The following is a 17,963-nucleotide window of genomic DNA, read 5'->3' on the forward strand; positions in this document are numbered from 1 at the left end:
ACTCTCGCACTTCCAGGGAGATTGGGGAGCTTGTTCCCTAAAATATAGCAAACCAGATTACCTTGTTTGTAGATGTTCCAAAAAGCGGGTGTGCAGCAGATAGTGTGTGTGAATATGACAGCTCTACACAAAGAGACTGCTGTAAGTTTAACACAAATCACTTGCTTTTCATACATAAACGTTCAAAGTCCCACTGGAATAAACAGGGCTTTCACTCACAGGCTTTGAACAGGGTCACTGCAATACACAGAACCAGACAACTCAGTAAGAATAACGTGGGCGAGGATGCTGTTCTGTATGCCACGTTATTCTAGACCATAAAAAGAAAAGGAGGACTTGTGGCACCTTAGAGACGAACAAATTTATTTGAGCATAAGCTTTCGTGAGCTACAGCTCACTTCATCAGACTTAGTGAGCTGTAGCTCACAAAAGCTTATGCTCAAAAAAAATTTGTTAGTCTCTAAGGTGCCACAAGTACTCCTTTTCTTTTTGCGAATACAGACTAACACGGCTGCTACTCTGAAACCTGTCAGTCATTCTCGACCATGTAACTCCCCAAACCTGCAGCAAAGTAACATATAGGGCAAGACTTTAAACAACCCATGCAGTCTCCTTAAAATATGGCAGTACTTAATGGAAAAACTTACCCCACTGTTCCTACATTTGAGTAAATCGATACCAATCATTCAGAGACCCTCAGAGAAAGATGAAGCATGAGCTTTCAGACCCTTCTCGTTATTTTAATTTGGATTTCTCTCATATCAGAATGTAAACGTGCAATTTCCACCCAGCAAATGTATCCTTGAAATTACACACACTTAAGACATTGTTATTCAAGGTCAACCAAGACTAGTAATTCATGAGTTTGACATCTTCTCCCACATGCCTGTGAATTAATGGTTCTTTGGGAAAAGCAATAGGCCAGACTTCCCTCACCTGGTTTATTAGGGTGTCCCCAGAACCCATTGATAGGTTTATAGTTTTTCTGTTTAACGTTGTACAACAAGAATCCTATCCTTCCAAGCTTCTGCATATCTCTATGCCTAGGTTCCGTCTCAGGTTTTCTGGTCACCCTTACTGTGCACACTTGTAACTGGGGCACACATGCACAACTGTACATACACACACACACACACACACACAATATAGACAAAGACTACGTGCACAATAACTACACACAATAAGGACACATCACATATACACAAACATAGTAACCCCTCTCCCCACACATACACGAAGGAACACAGGCTACGTACATACAACTGTACAATAACTTCACATTCTACAGGCACACTACAGCTACACACAACTGGACACTGACTGTTGAGGCACAGTTTTAGGACAATTCAGTAACTACACGGAGGCAGAAAGTCTCAGGAGATCACTGAAAACCCTGGTCTGAATAAAAGGGGACAATGATGGAGATGCCGACTATGACACCGAAAGCAGGAGAGAGGGAAGGGGACTGGGAGCCCTCAAAAATGCCTTAGAGCGGACAGAGACCTTCCTATCTTTTAGCCATTGACGGTCAATGCAAGGCGAGAGAGAATGAAGGGATCAAAGCTGGTATCACCACTTCTTGTGGCTGTCTCATACTAAGCCAAATATCTATGAAATGTCCCCTTGCATTGGGACAGGCACAGTCTCAGTCTCAGCAATGTTCATAACAAACATGTATCCAGTTAGAGCTAAGAGGAGCAAAGAATGGATGTGTATATGTGAAATTGGAATGTTTTCCAAATAATGCAGAGCTCCAAAGAAAAACAGTATTCACCAACCCCAGATCTGATGAAAAGTTCCCTCCGCTAGACCTCTCCTCCACCCCCACTCCTCTTGGGAATATCCCCCAAAGGTTTCCGGCTCTGCATGGCACTGCAGGGCATTATATAATGTCAAACAGTAAAGGATTCCAGCCTCCTCCTCCTCTCCTTATCCTCTCCCTACGGTGGCGACTTGGTGATTCCATGCCAAAAAATCCTAAAACAAGTAGCGGTCTTAAAAGGTGGGCACCGTCCGATTAAATCCCCTCACAGGGTGGGAGAAAGATGATGGCTCCAGACCCTGGGTAAATTCCCTCACAAATGGCAGTTGCCCTCAACACAAGCACGTTCTCCTTCCTAAACTGTAATCCGTCCCATTCCTACATCCCTTAAAGAAGGGTCCATTGCTTGGAGGGTAACTAGCAGAGCCACCTGAGGACATGGTGGGAGGGGGATGTTTACCTTTCTGCTTGTCAGAAACAAGCCATTAAAATGCAGATTTAGCCGAGCTTGAAAGAAGATGTACACGTGCCCCCCATGCACTCTGCTCTCTAGAGGGCACTAAAAAGCTAAATTAGTTGTCGAAGACAAGGGGCTTCAAATCCCCTGCCCCGTAAATACGCAGAGGACCCCCATCTGCTGGGGGCCTGTGCTGCCAACAGAGCCAAAAAAATGAATTGCTCTCCACAAGACGCCCCAGCCACTGAGCGAAGGAGTTAAATTCCAGCTCCCAAGCCAAAACAGGAGAGGTGAAAGGGAGTGAGGTCCAGCCCCCTAGTAACCTACTCATGCAAAATCTCCTGTGAAGCTGGAAAGCGAAGCCCCTCGTTCCACGGCAGTTCTGTGAGAATCCCTCCGTACCTCTGCAATCCCTCTCCCTCCCTCTCAACATCAAGACAAAGAGGTAGACAAATCCCCACAGGGTCTTTCCTGAGCTGCAGCTGCACAGCACAGCACAGGAAGCAGGAATCCGCTCTGGAGCAGGGATGGAGGGGGTAGCTACACACAGGCAGATCAATCGCCCTGCAGCTCAGAACGCTAAAAGCTGCTTGTTCCAGCAGGCGAGAGCTCTGCAAGACTCTTAATTCCCCGCTATGCAGAGTTGCAGGGGGAGACAGAGTAGACAGCAGCAGGGAACACAAACCTTACCTGAGTTACCATTTTCTTTTTCTCCATAAACCAACCCGGAGTAGAGACAAGTGGGAGGGAAAACACACAAACACAGAACCAGCCGTTCGAGACGGATGTGGTTGAACCTCTTTTCACCCTGCCCTCGTGTGGCTCTTACGAGCTGGTGGGGTTTTCCCTTTCGCCCGTTTTCCTCCCTTTCTTCTCTAGTGTTTCTTCCTTTCTTTTCTCTTCCTCTCTGGCGGCCTCTCCCTCTCTCTCTCTCTCTCTCCCCCCCCCCCCCCCCAGCTCCCTCCCAGATCTCAGCCAGATGGCTGATGGAAGCCCCACCCCTGAATGCCTAAGGTAATTAATCAGAGCAGGGGCCCGCCTCCTCCTCCATCCCCGCCTGGCCTGCTGACACATCCAATTCAGAGACACAGAGAGGCCTTTTGGAGGCTGCGACTCTGGAAGCTAGTGTGCGCGCGCTGTGTGTGGGGCTGGGGGAAAGGGCGGTGTGTGTACACGGGCATGTCGGGCGGGTGCCCATGTAGGCAAGCAGAGATGCACCAGGACGGTAGGCTAATCACTGAAACAGAACGAGCCTGAGAACTGCACAGGGTGGTTTTCCGCTCAAGTACAATTTCTCTCGCAGCCAAGAGCCCTCAGCCCTGAAGGTTACAAATGTTGCAGCTGGCAATATGAAATATTTACTGACAGCCAAGCACATGCCTACAATGTTGTCTCCTATTTCTAATGTGCCTAGATGTTGGTATCGAAGTGACAAGGATTCCCCACAATAACCAAGGCACAACTGCCAATATACACACTCTTCCTGCGGTGTGTCCCCTGAAAGGCCTGCAGAATCCCCATAAACAAATAAGGTAGAGGTGGCATTGAAAACTATCTGATCCCTACACAGTGGGCACATTTGGAAGAAGAGAGAAAAATCTAGCAGTATGGAAACAAAAAGTATTGTACAGAACAAAACAAATCTTTTCCAATATGACAAAACGTGACCCAAGAAAGTGAAACTAAAATATTGTACATCATAGAATATCTGGGTTGGAAGGGACCTCAGGAGGTCATCTAGTCCAACCCCCTGCTCAAAGCAGGACCAATCCCCAACTAAATCACTTGTACCCACGCCCACTTGTACCCATGGTTTCAAACAGCTCCATGTTAGTCCAGGGAACTACCACTTCTATTTCACCAAGCCAACCTGAATCCTGGATCAAACACAGCCTGGCAATGGGAGATCACACCTGAAAAGCTATTGTCTGACAGTCGGGAAGTCTGCGTAAAAGTACCAATCACAGAAATTAAGTGACTGGATTAGAGATTACACATGAAACTGGATGCAATGCCAAAGAAAAAGTCTGCATTAATAGTATTTCCTTCATACTATGGAGATCACTGAATTATTTCCCAGGCTCCTCCATCTATCTTAGGTGTTTATTTGGCCCCCTTAGCCACAGTAGCTGAGTGCCCCACAATTGTTAACATATTAATCCTTCCAACACCCCATGTGAGATAACGTAATACTCATTTTACAGAAAGGGAACAGAGGCAGAGAGCAATTGATTTGCCCAAGGTCACATAGGGAGTCTGCAGCAAACCAAGAATTGAACCTAGGTTTCCCAAATCCCTGATTAGTGTCAACCACTGAACCATCCTTCCTTATCATCAAACCACTTTCACCTCTCCTCAAGAATAAAACCAACAGGGCACCAAATCCCTTCCAAGCCACCATAAGCACCGACTCCATGGGTGCTCCGGGGCTGGAGCACCCACGTGGAAAAAATGGTGGGTGCTGAGCACCCACCGGCAGTCTCCCCATCAGCTCCTTTCCACACCCCCAGCACCTCCCGCCTGCTGGTGGGCCCTGCAGATCAGCACCTCCCCCCTTCCTTCCACCCGCCGCAAACAGCTGTTCCGCGACATGCAGGGAGGGAGAGGAGGAGGAGCAAGGACATGGCACGCTTGGGGGAGGGGCAGAGTAGAAAGACGCAGGGCAGGGATGGAGCCTTGGGGGAAGGGGTGGCATGGGGGTGGAAAGTCGGTGCTTGTGCAAGCCACTCCTTCAAACAAAATATATTATACCCAAGACTCCATGCACTCTGTGGTACAATGGGAGCAAATTCCACCAAAACAACCTCTAAATCCTGCAACAATATTTGTTCATTCTTTCATCCCCATCCATTCACCTTCATGCTAACACACACAATTATGGCTTACGGTTGGAAAATACTTCTTTCTTTATCCTCCTACACTCTCAGGTGTATAGGGCATCCACCAGTTTCCGCCATTTATTTTGGTCTTCTGCTGGTCTGTTTGGACTTCTGAGTGTCATGCTGATGCATTTGGCTTCTCTCTCTATTGTTCTGAATGTTTCTTTAGATCACTTTTTTCCTCCTTCCAGGCAGCACCCAAATCATCACTTGATGTGGAAGTCATCTCAGTGGCATCCATAAAGCATGTCCTAAATAGGTCTATCATCATCTTATTACCATGTTTGATGCTTTAGGTTGATTTGCTCTACTTGAGTTGCTTGCATCAGAAATTCTTTCCCATTGTACTCTGAAGATCTTCTGCAGGCATTTACTTAGAATGAGTTGATCTTATCTTCTTTCTGTTGTAGATTTCCATGACTCTGCTTCATATGGAGGACAGACATGATGCCAGTATTAAAAATTCATATCAGCACCCATTATGCTATTTTTTCAAATCTTTTCAAGTTTATGAAAGTTGTTTGCTGCTTTTGAGATTTGTTGATATATAACTTTGGGTCACCATCATTGTACATCTCACTCCCTAGATAAGTCAGTCATTTTACCTCTTCTAGTGTCTCTCTGTCTATTCTGAGGGCTGCTTTTGGGACACTAATAGCTATTATATATATTGTGTGTACATACACACAGTCTTCCAGTTAATAAACAAACCAACCTGTTTTGCCATGCCTACCAGAAGCTGGGTCTTCTCTTCCATTAAGCAATGTGTTGAACTAAGCAGGACTATCATCAGCAAAATGAGGTAATCCAATTGTGCTTTATCACTTGTCTGTAAAATTCTTCATTTGCCTTCTGTTGTTACTTTCCTCATGACATAGTCAATGACTAGTGCAAACAGCGTTAACAAAATACACCCTTGCTCTATTCCAGGTGTCACTGCAAACCATTGACTAATGTTACCATCTTTGACTGTACATTCGGCATCATCGTATACATAACTGATTATTCCAATTATTTTTGCTGGTGTTCCATAATATGCTACAATTCTCCAGACACTGTTTCAGTGTACACTGTCAAAGGCCTTCTGGAAATCTATAAATTTGATCTTAAGAGGTGCTTGCTGCTCCACACTTGGTTTTATAATGTGCCTGAAAACAATATGATCTGTACATGATCTCAATGGTCTAAAACCTGCTTGTTCCTCTATAAATTGGAGATCTATTTGTTCCTTGAAACATTGAAGGATGATGTGGCATGTGATTTTTCCCAGGCATTGAAAGTAATGTGATTCCTGTCCAGATATTGCCATTAGGTAGATCACCCTTCTATGGCGATTTTACTCTGAGGTGTGTCTTCCCCTGCGATGGGTTCTTTTCTTCATTCCATATTCTAGCCAAAAACACAAGTCTGGAGGGTTGTTTCATCACTTGCTTTAAACATCTCTCTTCCAGTATTGTTGTCTGTTTTCTCCAGCTGCTTTCCCATTTTTGAGTTTACTTATGACTTTTCTAATGTCTTCCATTTTAATATTACCTAAATCAATATCAAGCTCCAGTGGTAAATCTTCATCACATATTTCTAGTAGTTTGCTTGGTCTTCATCTATTTAAAACAACCTGAAAATATTGTGACTATCTTTTCCTTTGTTGTTCTTCTGTACTAAGAGTCTACCTATTTGCATCTTTCATAGGGCCTCCAGTATTGCTAAATTTTCCTGTTAGCTGTTTGATTGTCTTATACAAGGTAATAGGGCCACGTCTTTGGCTAGTATCTTCAGCCTCTCAATATTTTCTATCAGTACTGCCCTGTATCCCTCCTGGCTCTCCTTTCTGTCTCTCATCTAAAATTCTGTATTCTTGCTATTTTACTCCTGGGGGAATTCTGCAACAAAAAATTGAAAATTCTATGCACAATATTTTAAAATTCTGCCTATTTTGTCAAAAACAACACAATATAATCACATCAGTTTAAATTATTTTGGTCATTTATTTCAAAATACCTGTCAGCAAATATCTGTACCAATACAGACAACAAAAAAAGATTCAGGAACCGTTTATTGACAAATAGATTCCTTATGCATATTAATACAGAACTGAGTAATAATTCATTTAAACTACAATATAGAACCGTATTTCCCACACCCCTCAGAAGCAGTGCAAAGGCTTGGGGGAGTCAGGGGTAATGGAGGAGCTGAGGGAGAGGGAAGTAAATTGCTGGGAAGAAGCCTGGGTGTGAACTTGGAGGGCTGTTAGGTATGGGTGGGGAAAAGTATGGAACAGAATTTTGGGCGGGGGGGAGGGATTATTAGGGAGCTTCCCCCATGCAGACCCTGGCTGACCCCTAGCCTCTCCCATTCAGTCAGGCACATCTGCCCCTGTCCCCATGTATTCCTGCACCCCCATGTGTCCTTGGACCCCCTGTTCATGTGTCCCTCCTCCTCCACTCATACACCCACTCCCCCCATCCCCATGCGTCTCTGTGCTCCCACTTAGCCACCCCATCCCTAATAGCTCTGCACCCTCTCCCCCATCACCATGTGACCCTGCACCTCGCTCCCCGCTGTGGCCCTGTGCCTCCACTCCCATTCAGGACCTGCCTCAGTCTGTCCTCTCTCACTAGCCCTTATGAGCCCCTGTCTGACCGTCATCCCCAGCACCGCACACTGTCTGCCTCCCCATAGCCCGTCTCCCGACCTGGCCTGACAGGTGCTGTGAAGAAGACAGGCTCTCTCCCTTCCCTAGCTGGCCGGGAGCTGCTGCTTTGTTCCATCACCACAGCACCTTCTGGTAGGCAAAAGGCGGAACTGCAGAAGTTATTTTCTGCTGGGAGCAGCTGCTGTTCTTGTGCCACAGTGCCCTCCGGTGGTCAAAAGATGGACCTACAGCAACATTTCAGCAGAAGCTTTTTTCTGCACAAAAAATTAAAAATATGCACAGCTCATTAATTATGCACACACGCAGTAGTGCAGAATTCCCCCAGGAGCACTATTTCCTTGTCTTTTCACATATCTTAGCATGCATGTGTTTTTGCTTTGCATTACTTTTCTTTTCCACTGCTGCCCATGTAGCATTGCTAATCCATTCTTCACCTTTAGATTTCATTGTCACTAGAGTTATCTTTGCACTTTCTAGCACAAACTGAAGTTTTCCCACAGAGTATCAATTACTTCATTTTCATCAGTTGATTCCATTAGAACACTGAACCTGTTCTTCACCTCAAGCTTACAGGCACTTGTTGCATTTGAATCTTTTAACTGTGCAATGTTGATGCATGGTCTTCTTTTAACCTTCTTCATCCTCTAAACTGATCTTTAATTTAGCAATATAAAGCAAGTACATTGACCAAAGAGCTGCAAAAAACTTTCCTAAAATGCAGAAATGATCTGGTTCTTTGTAGTACCATTTGGGGAGTTCCATGTCACTCCATGGATTTCTTTATGAGGAAATATTGTTCCACCTACCACTAGTTATTCACACTGTAGATTTCCATTAATCGTTCACCATTTTGGTTCATGTCCAAACCCCTGCTGCACTTGCCCATAAAACTTTATTCAACCCATCATTGTTGTTTCCAGCCTTTGCAGAAAAATCATCCATAGTCACTACCATATCATGCTTATCATGGGAAATACTTATTGGAGTAAATTTCATCTAAATTATTTTTGAGGGGATTTTGTTGTTGTCACTTATTTCCTATGTGTGACCTGGCTCCATTCCCCTGACCTTGGCTCATACAATGCTGTCCAGGAGCCCAAATTCAGAACCGTCTTCAAGTTTACCAGTGAAAGCAGGCGGGGGGGGGGGGGGCGCATCTGTAAACTAACTTATCTCCTTGGCTTTCTAGGTTGCTGCTGCTGCTGCACTGTTCTTCAAGCTGCCTAGCTCACCAGCCTACACTACTTCTCGGTGCTCTGGCTTCCTCACCATCTACTGCTTGCTTGAGTGGAACAGTGCCTGAAGCATGCACTGTAATCCAATTACCTCCCTCTCAGAAATAAAGTTGGAGAGCAAGAGGCAGTTGTTGGCAGGCACATCTTGGCAGGGCAGGGAGGCAGAAAACAAAACGTCAGGTGGGGTAGTTGCAGGAAAATGGTGAATTCTATGACATCTTGGAAAAGAGCCAAACTCCATGGCTGCGGAACTCTTGAGTCTCAGGGCCCTGACTGAGGTGAATAGGGCAGTTCACACCTCTCAAAGCTATTGTTTCAGGATGTCTGCAGACTCAAGCATAAGACATAACACTGGTTTATATTTTGTTTGGATTTCCAAAGTTTTCTCTGAAACTGTAAAAGCTAGAAACAGACTTTCTTTAAAAGAAAGCTCAGATTGTGAAGCACAATTTTGGCAGTTATCTGTAACCAGACAATTTTAACTAAAATTAGAAACTCAGCCTCAGAATTTAACATTTCAGTATTCAAATATTCCCCAAGTTCTCTGCCTCAGGCAGAAGCTTGAGAGAACAGATTGGTTTCAAATGGGCTCTACTGAATCAAAAAAAGTATACTCCAAAACCAAAAGTCCTCTACTGAAAGCACCTTGCTGTCAGCCTCCAACATTTAAAAAATGTTAACCTAGGCACTTCATCTGATTTAAAATATTGTGAAGGGACAAAGAGTAAGGTGATTTCTTGGTTAATCAGGCCTCAAAACACATAGGAATTTAAGGATCAGTATCAATACTCTGAATTGAACCTAGAAGTGAATAAGAATCAATGAAGTCTGTGGAGCACTGATATAATATGCTGCCTTTGGCTATATCTGCTAAATAAGCAAAAAGGCATATTCAGCACAAGCTACAGTTTCAAAGTGCTTCTGAACAGTAGTCCCATGTACCATATTGCAATCTGGAGGTCACAAAAACAAACACAGATTATTCAGCCACAGCCATGTCAGAGAGGAACTGTTACATTCAATATGCTAGAGATAAGGACATTTCCAAAGAAACACTGCCACTGCAAATTCTACAAAGGGAATGGGGGCCAGACACCACTGACAGGAATAGAAACAAATCCAAATTGACCTCCTACAAATATTAAGAGTACTTGGTTTCCTGTGTACAGTCCTGTGTGTATCGCAATTCACCATACATCTGTCCAGAATACTACCCAGAAAACCCAGAGAATAAACCCTGCCCCACAAAGTAGAGTCAGCCTCTCAAGCCCAATAGCCAGCTTGACTCATGCATTTACCCTACTGTAACTCATAAGCCCACAATAGCTTGTAGTACACTGCAATAGATAAATCACATGTATCAAACAAGTGAGGTAATGGTCATTTTTACAGTCAACTCAGAGACAAACGTTCATGTTGTGGAGCCATTAACACAAAGGGATGACAGCACCAATCACTGGGGCAGTGTCATGCCTTTGATCCATTTAGATTTTCACCTTACAAATTCCTACAGATGTTCGCTAAGAAAACCAACCTCTGAAAACAAAGCAACTGCTCATAACCCTGCTGTTCAAGCACTCTGCATCCTGTCACTTCCTTGGTACAACCGCTTTACACATGCATCAGAGCAAGGGGCACGCCCATAGTGGTGCCCAACTGCTGCCTTTACCTCTTACCGAAATGAACACTTCACAAGATAGAAACAATAATTCCCTTGTTTGGTATACATCCACCCTATCCACCATCTCTGCTCTTCCCTGACTGAAGAGGAATGCCGCCCAAGGGCCAATGCACTCTCTGGTGTGGCAAGAAAGGAAGGTTCTCTTTAAGGGTTTTGACCAATACAAACAAAAACAACATGTCAAATAAGAATCTAGTATAGAATTTCAAAAGCTTCGAGAAAGCCGTGGAGGTGAGGATCAGGCACGCTAACAGTCATTTCTTCATTGTGCTCTGCTGGAACCAGCAAGGGAGAACTTTGTGTAAGATGAACAAGATCTATGGGATAAGTCGGTTTTGTTCATTCACTCTGGGGACCTGGGTTCAAATACTGCCTTGTAGTCAAGTAAAGTAAGATTGTTGGGCCTCCACCTAGCATCTCATTTGAGCACACCATAGAACCACAATATAATTTAGCATATTTGGCAGTCAGTCTCTACTTAGGAAAAGCCCCAGGTTGAAACTACTGGGGATGCTGCTAGATGTGATAGAGGTGCACAAGCCGAGCTGTGTGGGAACCTTACATAGCACTTCCCTGCCCTACACCCAGCTCTGTATTATCAGGTCCTCATTTCCTAGTCACCAAATTTATTAAAAATATAAAAAACAAAACAAAACGTATCTGAATACCGGTACTTACAAGTTCTCATCATCTAGTGTGCATCTTGGTGCAAGTATGCACGCGGAACTTCATTTTGGTGTTGGATAAACAGCATTCTAAAGTAACCATAGGGAAATTTAACCCGTCTGTCTCACATAGTGGCTAAACAGACATGCTTTGTTGTCCTACAGGGCCCCGCATCACACCTGGGCATTTCCGCCCATCCTTAAATTCCTTTATAACCTCAATGCATTTGATGACTTCCATCGACCCATGTCATTCAATTCCAAGGGAAAGAGAGGCTGGGAGGAGAATGATTCGACTGCAGGTGACAAAGGTGAAGTCAGGCATTGAAATTACACTAGGAACATTGAACAATTAAAGCAAGGGCTAACCTTTGGTTTGGATAACTGGTTTGCAGTTAAATTAGCCATCATGGTTGAAAGGCTAATACACCATGGGCAGATAGAATCAACTGCTGCTCTCCTTTCACTCCCCATTTCTTTACTTCAAAGTGCCCCAGGGTTAGTTTTAATTTTGCTTTGCTATCCCTGTAATTCTCCCTTGGTGGAGTGGAAAGAGAGCACACTCTTCGATTTTAACATCCCATTATGTACACTTCTGTGTTGGCTCAAACTGAGATGGAACAAACCTGCCAGCTGGACCAGAGCCAGATAAAAAGTTTCAAATGCAAAGAACCACATTTATCAGGGACAAATCTTAACAACCCAGAGACACACTTCTGGTGGCGGATTCTTTTCATGTAGCGTAATAAGAACTCCAATGCAAAATAACCTAACAAAACACTGACTAGTCAGTGGCCATTTGGGCATTCTCAAGGCACAGAATCTTCACCCAATGTTTCTTTTGTTTTTGCTTGTTAAATTTTGTGGACGAGTTTACTGCTTGTGAAAATGAAGGGCTGCTGGAGCTGGCTAGATAGGTATGGTGCAGAGTATACCATTCTCCACATAGCTATGCCAAAAGCACCTCAGTTCTGACCTGTTGCTTCAGACCTTTTCAGGCATACCACAGGTCTGAGTAGCAGTACTCATTGATGTTCCAGGCCCAGGCTCTCCCCTGAACACAGGCCAGCAAGCCTGTTTTAAAGTGGACAAACGTCCACTAAGTACTAGCCTGAAATCATCAAGTCATCACACCTACAGGCTAATGCAGACTTTAACACAGATCTTCAGAAGTGAAAGGCAAATGCTCCACAAAACCTAACAAAATCTAGTTAGTTACAAGTGAGGGGCGGGAGAAGCAGCTCTCTCCACTGCTTGCCATCTCTGAAATGGACTGCCCCCAGATGATGCAATGAGTCACCCAATAAGAAAGAGACTCAGTTCACAGAGCATGAAGGTTTTATCAATTCAAAACCATTTCCCACCCTTCTTGAAAAAATAATAATCCAGAAACTGCATCTGGAACAACTGAATCTCCAAATTTTAATGCTAAACCCCTCAATAGGACCCCAAGCAGTAAAGCTCACAGTTCCTGCTACAGCAAATCTCAGTATAGAGCCCCTGGAAAGCTGAGGCCTGATCAGCATCACGTGGAGGAGCAGAGCTTAGAAGGCTCTCTCTCTTCCATAAAACACACACCTAAGCATATTCTAGGAATAAATGGAAAAGATGAAAAGGCTATTAATTTGCAGCTGTTCCTTTGCTTACCTGGACAACTGGGTATTGATAATCCATACAATACACACCATACATAGCCAAAGATTCTCCAATTAAAGACCAGCTAGGCAGAGAACTGGAAGCTCCAAATCTGCGTCTCCGTCTTACAGTCTTATGCAAAGGACTCTGGCAGCACTGTGCAATGCTTGGCTCAGGATTCTGGGTCTACTCAGGTTGATACTGGCTCAGCTGAAAATGAAAAGGAGCTGCCTGATTCAGTTCAGATCAGCCCCCCTTCTCCCCTCTCCAGTGGTATCCAGCACTGCAGAGCCAAAATGCACAGGGTAGAGAGGAGGCTACTAAATTAGAATTCCTGAACTGAAAACTGAATCCTCAGCTGACAACTCTCCTGCAACTCAAGAGGGGAACATAGGCACTTCACAGCAACAGACAGAGATGGGAGGAAGCAAGCAGCATTTAGGAAAGGGCATAAGTTCTGGGCTTTAGGTGCGTCAGAAGGAAAACTCCCAATCCAGGACAGGGAAAAGCATATGGGACTGTTTCTCCCCCTATTCTGAGATCCTTCTTAGTGTCCTAGGCAGGGACAGGTGCTGGGATTAGCACAGCAAAAACTCTTTGGTGATGCAGAAGGGGGGAGAAGAGAGAAGCCACACTGATATCTGCAATGAAGGGATTTCTTTCATGGCAGAATACATGCTTGTATCGTTTAACACCTCTCTCTCTGCATTAACCCAGGCAGAGACAGCTGCCGGAACCAGCACTGGGGTGGGGCGTGTGTGAAGGGAATGGGGCCCCAGCTCTGGAGCAACATGAATCCACTGAGAGACCTTGAAACATGCCGGATGCACACTCTCAGCTGTTCCAATCAAACTTGGGAGGATTAACTCTGGCTGTCAGCAAAGGGGATAGTGAGGGGTGGGGAAGGCGGCTAGGTCTGGAAACCCAGTTGCTCTTCCCGTTTTAGGAAACTCCCTTGTACTTTTCCAAACGCACACACATTCCTACAAAAGGATACTGGACGTGTAACTGACATGGACAGATGCGGAGTTAATCTGACAAAGGCCAGCAGGTTCAGAAGTTCCTTTTAGAGCCCTGGATGCCATATGTGTTATCTGTAACCTGAGAACTGACCAGTGATTTAGAAGACAGAACATGGCCTTGGGGGGGGGGGGGGGGGGGGAAGAGAGAGAGAGAGAGAGAGAGAGAGAGAGAAGGGGACAACTCCAGCAACAAAACACATGAAATGTCACTGAGTTCTACTCCAAAATAACTAGTCTCAATTTCACACATGAACCCAATGGTTCAAACATTTGTTTAACACTTAGAAAATAGTGAACAATTCCAAACTCCTCTTTGACTCCATGAACCCTCAGCCTGAGAGGTCAGTAACAGTATCCCTCACCTTGGAGTTTCAAAAAAAAAAAACGAGACAAAGCTGTGGTGATCAAAAGCAGTGTCTACCTCAATTCCCCCTACTGTTTTAACTGGCTATGGATTTTTTTTCTACACTTCTGATCTTGAACTCTTATGAAGCGTTTCTGTACACTGTTAAATAACTGCTATGTCCTACCTCTAAGGTGGCTGCATTTCCGTGATCAGTGAAACGATTTCTGCATGATAGTATTCCAAGTAGTGACCACTATAGTTAAGGATTAGAATGCATCGCTTTATCCCCATCCTACCCTGTGTTCCAAGTTTCTTAATTTACCCCCAAAAACCTCTATTCAATAGATGAAGCTATAAACTTTGTATTTAGCATATCAATAACCCTTCTTGCAAAGCAAAATCAAGCGAAGTTTGAAGAAAATTGACTTATTACTTTGAAAGTTATAAAGGTTTAAAATACCTGATTTATACAGCACAATTTATGTGCATGGTGCTTTATAAACTGGATACTTTGAACATAGCTATGCAGAAAAACTTTTTCATTCAGTATTAAGTGCACCTTAATCTGAAAGTGCCATAGAACGATGGGTGCCCTCACACATTTGAGAAGTGCTTCAGCTTTAAAGCACAGGGGACTTATTTACACTATACTTTTTTGTCAGTTTCCCACTGTTGCTACCACAAGTGCAGCTCCACTGGTGGTGGTGATAGGGCTGACACAGCTTCTGCAGCTACTGGCATTTTAAGCCTCATGTTGCCTTAACCACACACAGAACTTCTACACAACACAGTGCTTAAAATATTGGCAGCCTCTTCTATATTTGTGCTCCCACTGCTGCTACCACCAATGGAGCTGAACTAGTGGTAGCAATAGCGGGTCTTTTTTTTTTTTTTTAAACTAAAAAAAGACCTAGGCTACACTACATTTAAGAATTTCACCAAAAGCATAACCTTAAAGTATTTTAGTGCTGAAGCGATACCATCGACATCATCATTATTATTTATATTCCATTAGCCTGTAGAGGCCCCATTGTGCTAGGCATCATACAGCGTAAGAGACCATCCTTGCCCTCCAAACCTTACAACATGGGTCAGGAAAAGGAACAGAACCCACAATAAAATAAAATAAAATCCATTTTTAAAATGAGTTAAAAGCAGTTTCAGGTATTACACCTGCCCTCGAGTGCCCCACTCCACAAATTCTAGTGGTTATATGATCATATTTTCCTACTTTTAAAAAATGTTTCTATCTCCATAATTGCTGTGTGAAAAGACCTACATAACAGAGAAACCAGTTGGTTTTACAGGGGGAAACCGTGAAACTTACTATCCATAAAACGCTGTGAAATGGAGAAAGAAAACAAAAATGAAAAAATAGAGGAAAAATTTTTTTCCCTCTTATCTTCACTATTACTTGAACTATAATAGGTAAATAATTCTAGACAGAAGCACAATGTTTTAAAGTTGATATCTTTTTATGCACTTAGGGTTGCTAGCATTAATTCACTTCAGTGATGAAGTAGTTCCCCTCCACCCTCAGAAAAGTACAGTTCAATTACAAACCTGTTTTCAGATCATTGCACCAAGCCACTATTCCCATGCACAAAAAAGTAAAAATATGCACTGTTTATTGACCAGTATTAAGCTACATGGACTCCCATTCTAGAAAATGCTGTTATAATAGGGCTGTTCATCATGGCTAGCTTGTTATTGTAAAGTTGCTTGTGAGCACTGGGCCAATGGCACAGACCTTTACTGGGGGGGATGGCGGAGGGAGTTTGTTAAATATTGTGCCTCCTAATACCAAAAATTACACTTTGCACTTTGAGAAGAGACAGAGGCTCCAACTACATTACCATGTGACACGCTAGGAAATGAGAGAGAGAGAGAGAGAGAGAAAGTTTTAAAAATTCCACTAACATGATTCATGACACTGGTGTGGGTAGGTAACTACCTTGGCCCTGATCCTGCGAACTCTTTGTATGGGAGTAACTAAGATGATGAGTACTTCCTATGAGTTACTCACAGGTGTGATTGCTTTCAGGACTGCGGACGACTATTTTTAGAAACTGTGAGACCAGGGCCCTCTCTACAGTGGTCAACAATAGGTCATTTTCTGATACACAGTCAAATCAGATCTCTCTCCTCCCCAAAACTGGGCTGCTGGAGTCAGCATGGCCAAACTGTTTTCAGTACTGGCTACGGAAAGCATGCTAACTCAAAAGTACAAACCAGCATAAGTTAGTTATTACTGTATCAATGCTTCTGGCACAATCATAGTAGCTGAAATCATTTCCTACAGAAGTTTTTAAAACCGCTTCCTAACACTGCATAGAGATTGTGGTGTTGACATGGCCAGAGAGACAGAGTGCATACAGCATCTGGGGTTTTTTCTGTATTGCACAATGATCACTCCATACTGATCTTTACTTAGTATATTACATCAACACACCAACTGTTTCACAGTAAACAGAATTTAGTCTTATGTCTTACGCTAAATTCTTTCCTCTGGAGATAGCAGAATAATCCTTAGGCTCATCTTGTATTCCCACTACTGACACTCTCCCCTCCACATATTCTAACTATGTTCATGTTCCCTTCATCCCAGGAGGACTGGCTGGTTCACTTGCTCACACCCACCCAAACTGGCATCTTTAATAACTACACAATTGCTGCACCTGCTAAACTGGGTCATGAGAGCTCCAGTGAGCAGCTTGGAATATGTTTATGCTTTTTAAAGACTAGGACAAGGTAAGAAGCAAGCTAGCAAGCAAGGATGCATTTTCTGGTGTGGTATGTACCCATTTCCACAGCAGCTAAATAGACCAAGAGGCCTAGTCAGCTCTTACAAGTGTTAGACAAACTGACTGGGAATAACATTTCCAGATAGCACCTTATTTAGACATTGTACATGCCATTCCGTATCAATACAAATTATATGGCCAGTGCGTGAAGGTGGCTTTTGCTAGGCCAGAAGGTGACTTAGTGAACTCATGCCAGGACTACACCTCATTTGTAGTGCAGGGCTCCATCTCCTGGGCTAGCAATATATTCACTAGACTGCTGGGTGGGAAAAGGAAAAACATTTTCTCAAAAATTGTTATGAATTTTTCTCCTCCCAATTTTGTCAAAAATTCTTTTTGATGAAAATCTCCTGGCCAGCTTTAGTATCCATTAAAAACTGGAGCAATTAAAGTAAGCCTGACTGTATCTGGCCCTTGGGATCATCATACACTAAAGCGGAGAGGATATCAACTGAATTACAGCATACATCAGGAGGTGCTCAGTAGTACAGTGCAGGGCGCAGAGCTCAATGCTGAGTGCTCTATGAGGGAATAAAGTGTATTAGGGCATAAGCTTTTTTTCACCTCTAGAGATCTAGAAATGTTAGATATCTCCTTTGGTCACAAGAGCAAGAAGATTTGGCAGTCTCAGCAAAGCGCATAGTGGACAATTTATCTGTTGCACAAAAGCACCACATAATTTAGCATGATTGGCAAGTCAGGAATCAGGTATACTAGCAGAACTATAAGGGAGAAGCTTGCGTAGTACCTACCTGGCCTGAGCTATGCCTGACTAGCCAATGCTACTGATACCTCAATGTTCACAAGCCTTAAATAACTTTTCA

General features: G+C 43.7%; 1 protein-coding gene across 16 annotated transcripts in view; it reads right to left on the reverse strand.

Moving 5' to 3' along the window:
• RBFOX2 (RNA binding fox-1 homolog 2) overlaps positions 1-17,963 on the reverse strand; it is a 257,417-nt gene that overhangs the window by 113,848 nt on the left and 125,606 nt on the right. Inside the window, exon 1 of one of the 16 annotated variants that reach the window (XM_038406401.2) lies at positions 2,910-3,343. The exons of the other annotated variants lie outside the window; for them this stretch is intronic. Coding sequence (XP_038262329.1) covers positions 2,910-2,936 — 27 coding nt within the window. The 5' untranslated portion in view covers positions 2,937-3,343. Of the gene's footprint in view, positions 1-2,909; positions 3,344-17,963 lie in introns of those variants that run through there. 16 annotated transcript variants of the gene reach the window in all.

Source organism: Dermochelys coriacea, chromosome 1 (assembly GCF_009764565.3).
Source record: "Dermochelys coriacea isolate rDerCor1 chromosome 1, rDerCor1.pri.v4, whole genome shotgun sequence".
Taxonomy (NCBI): domain Eukaryota; kingdom Metazoa; phylum Chordata; order Testudines; family Dermochelyidae; genus Dermochelys; species Dermochelys coriacea.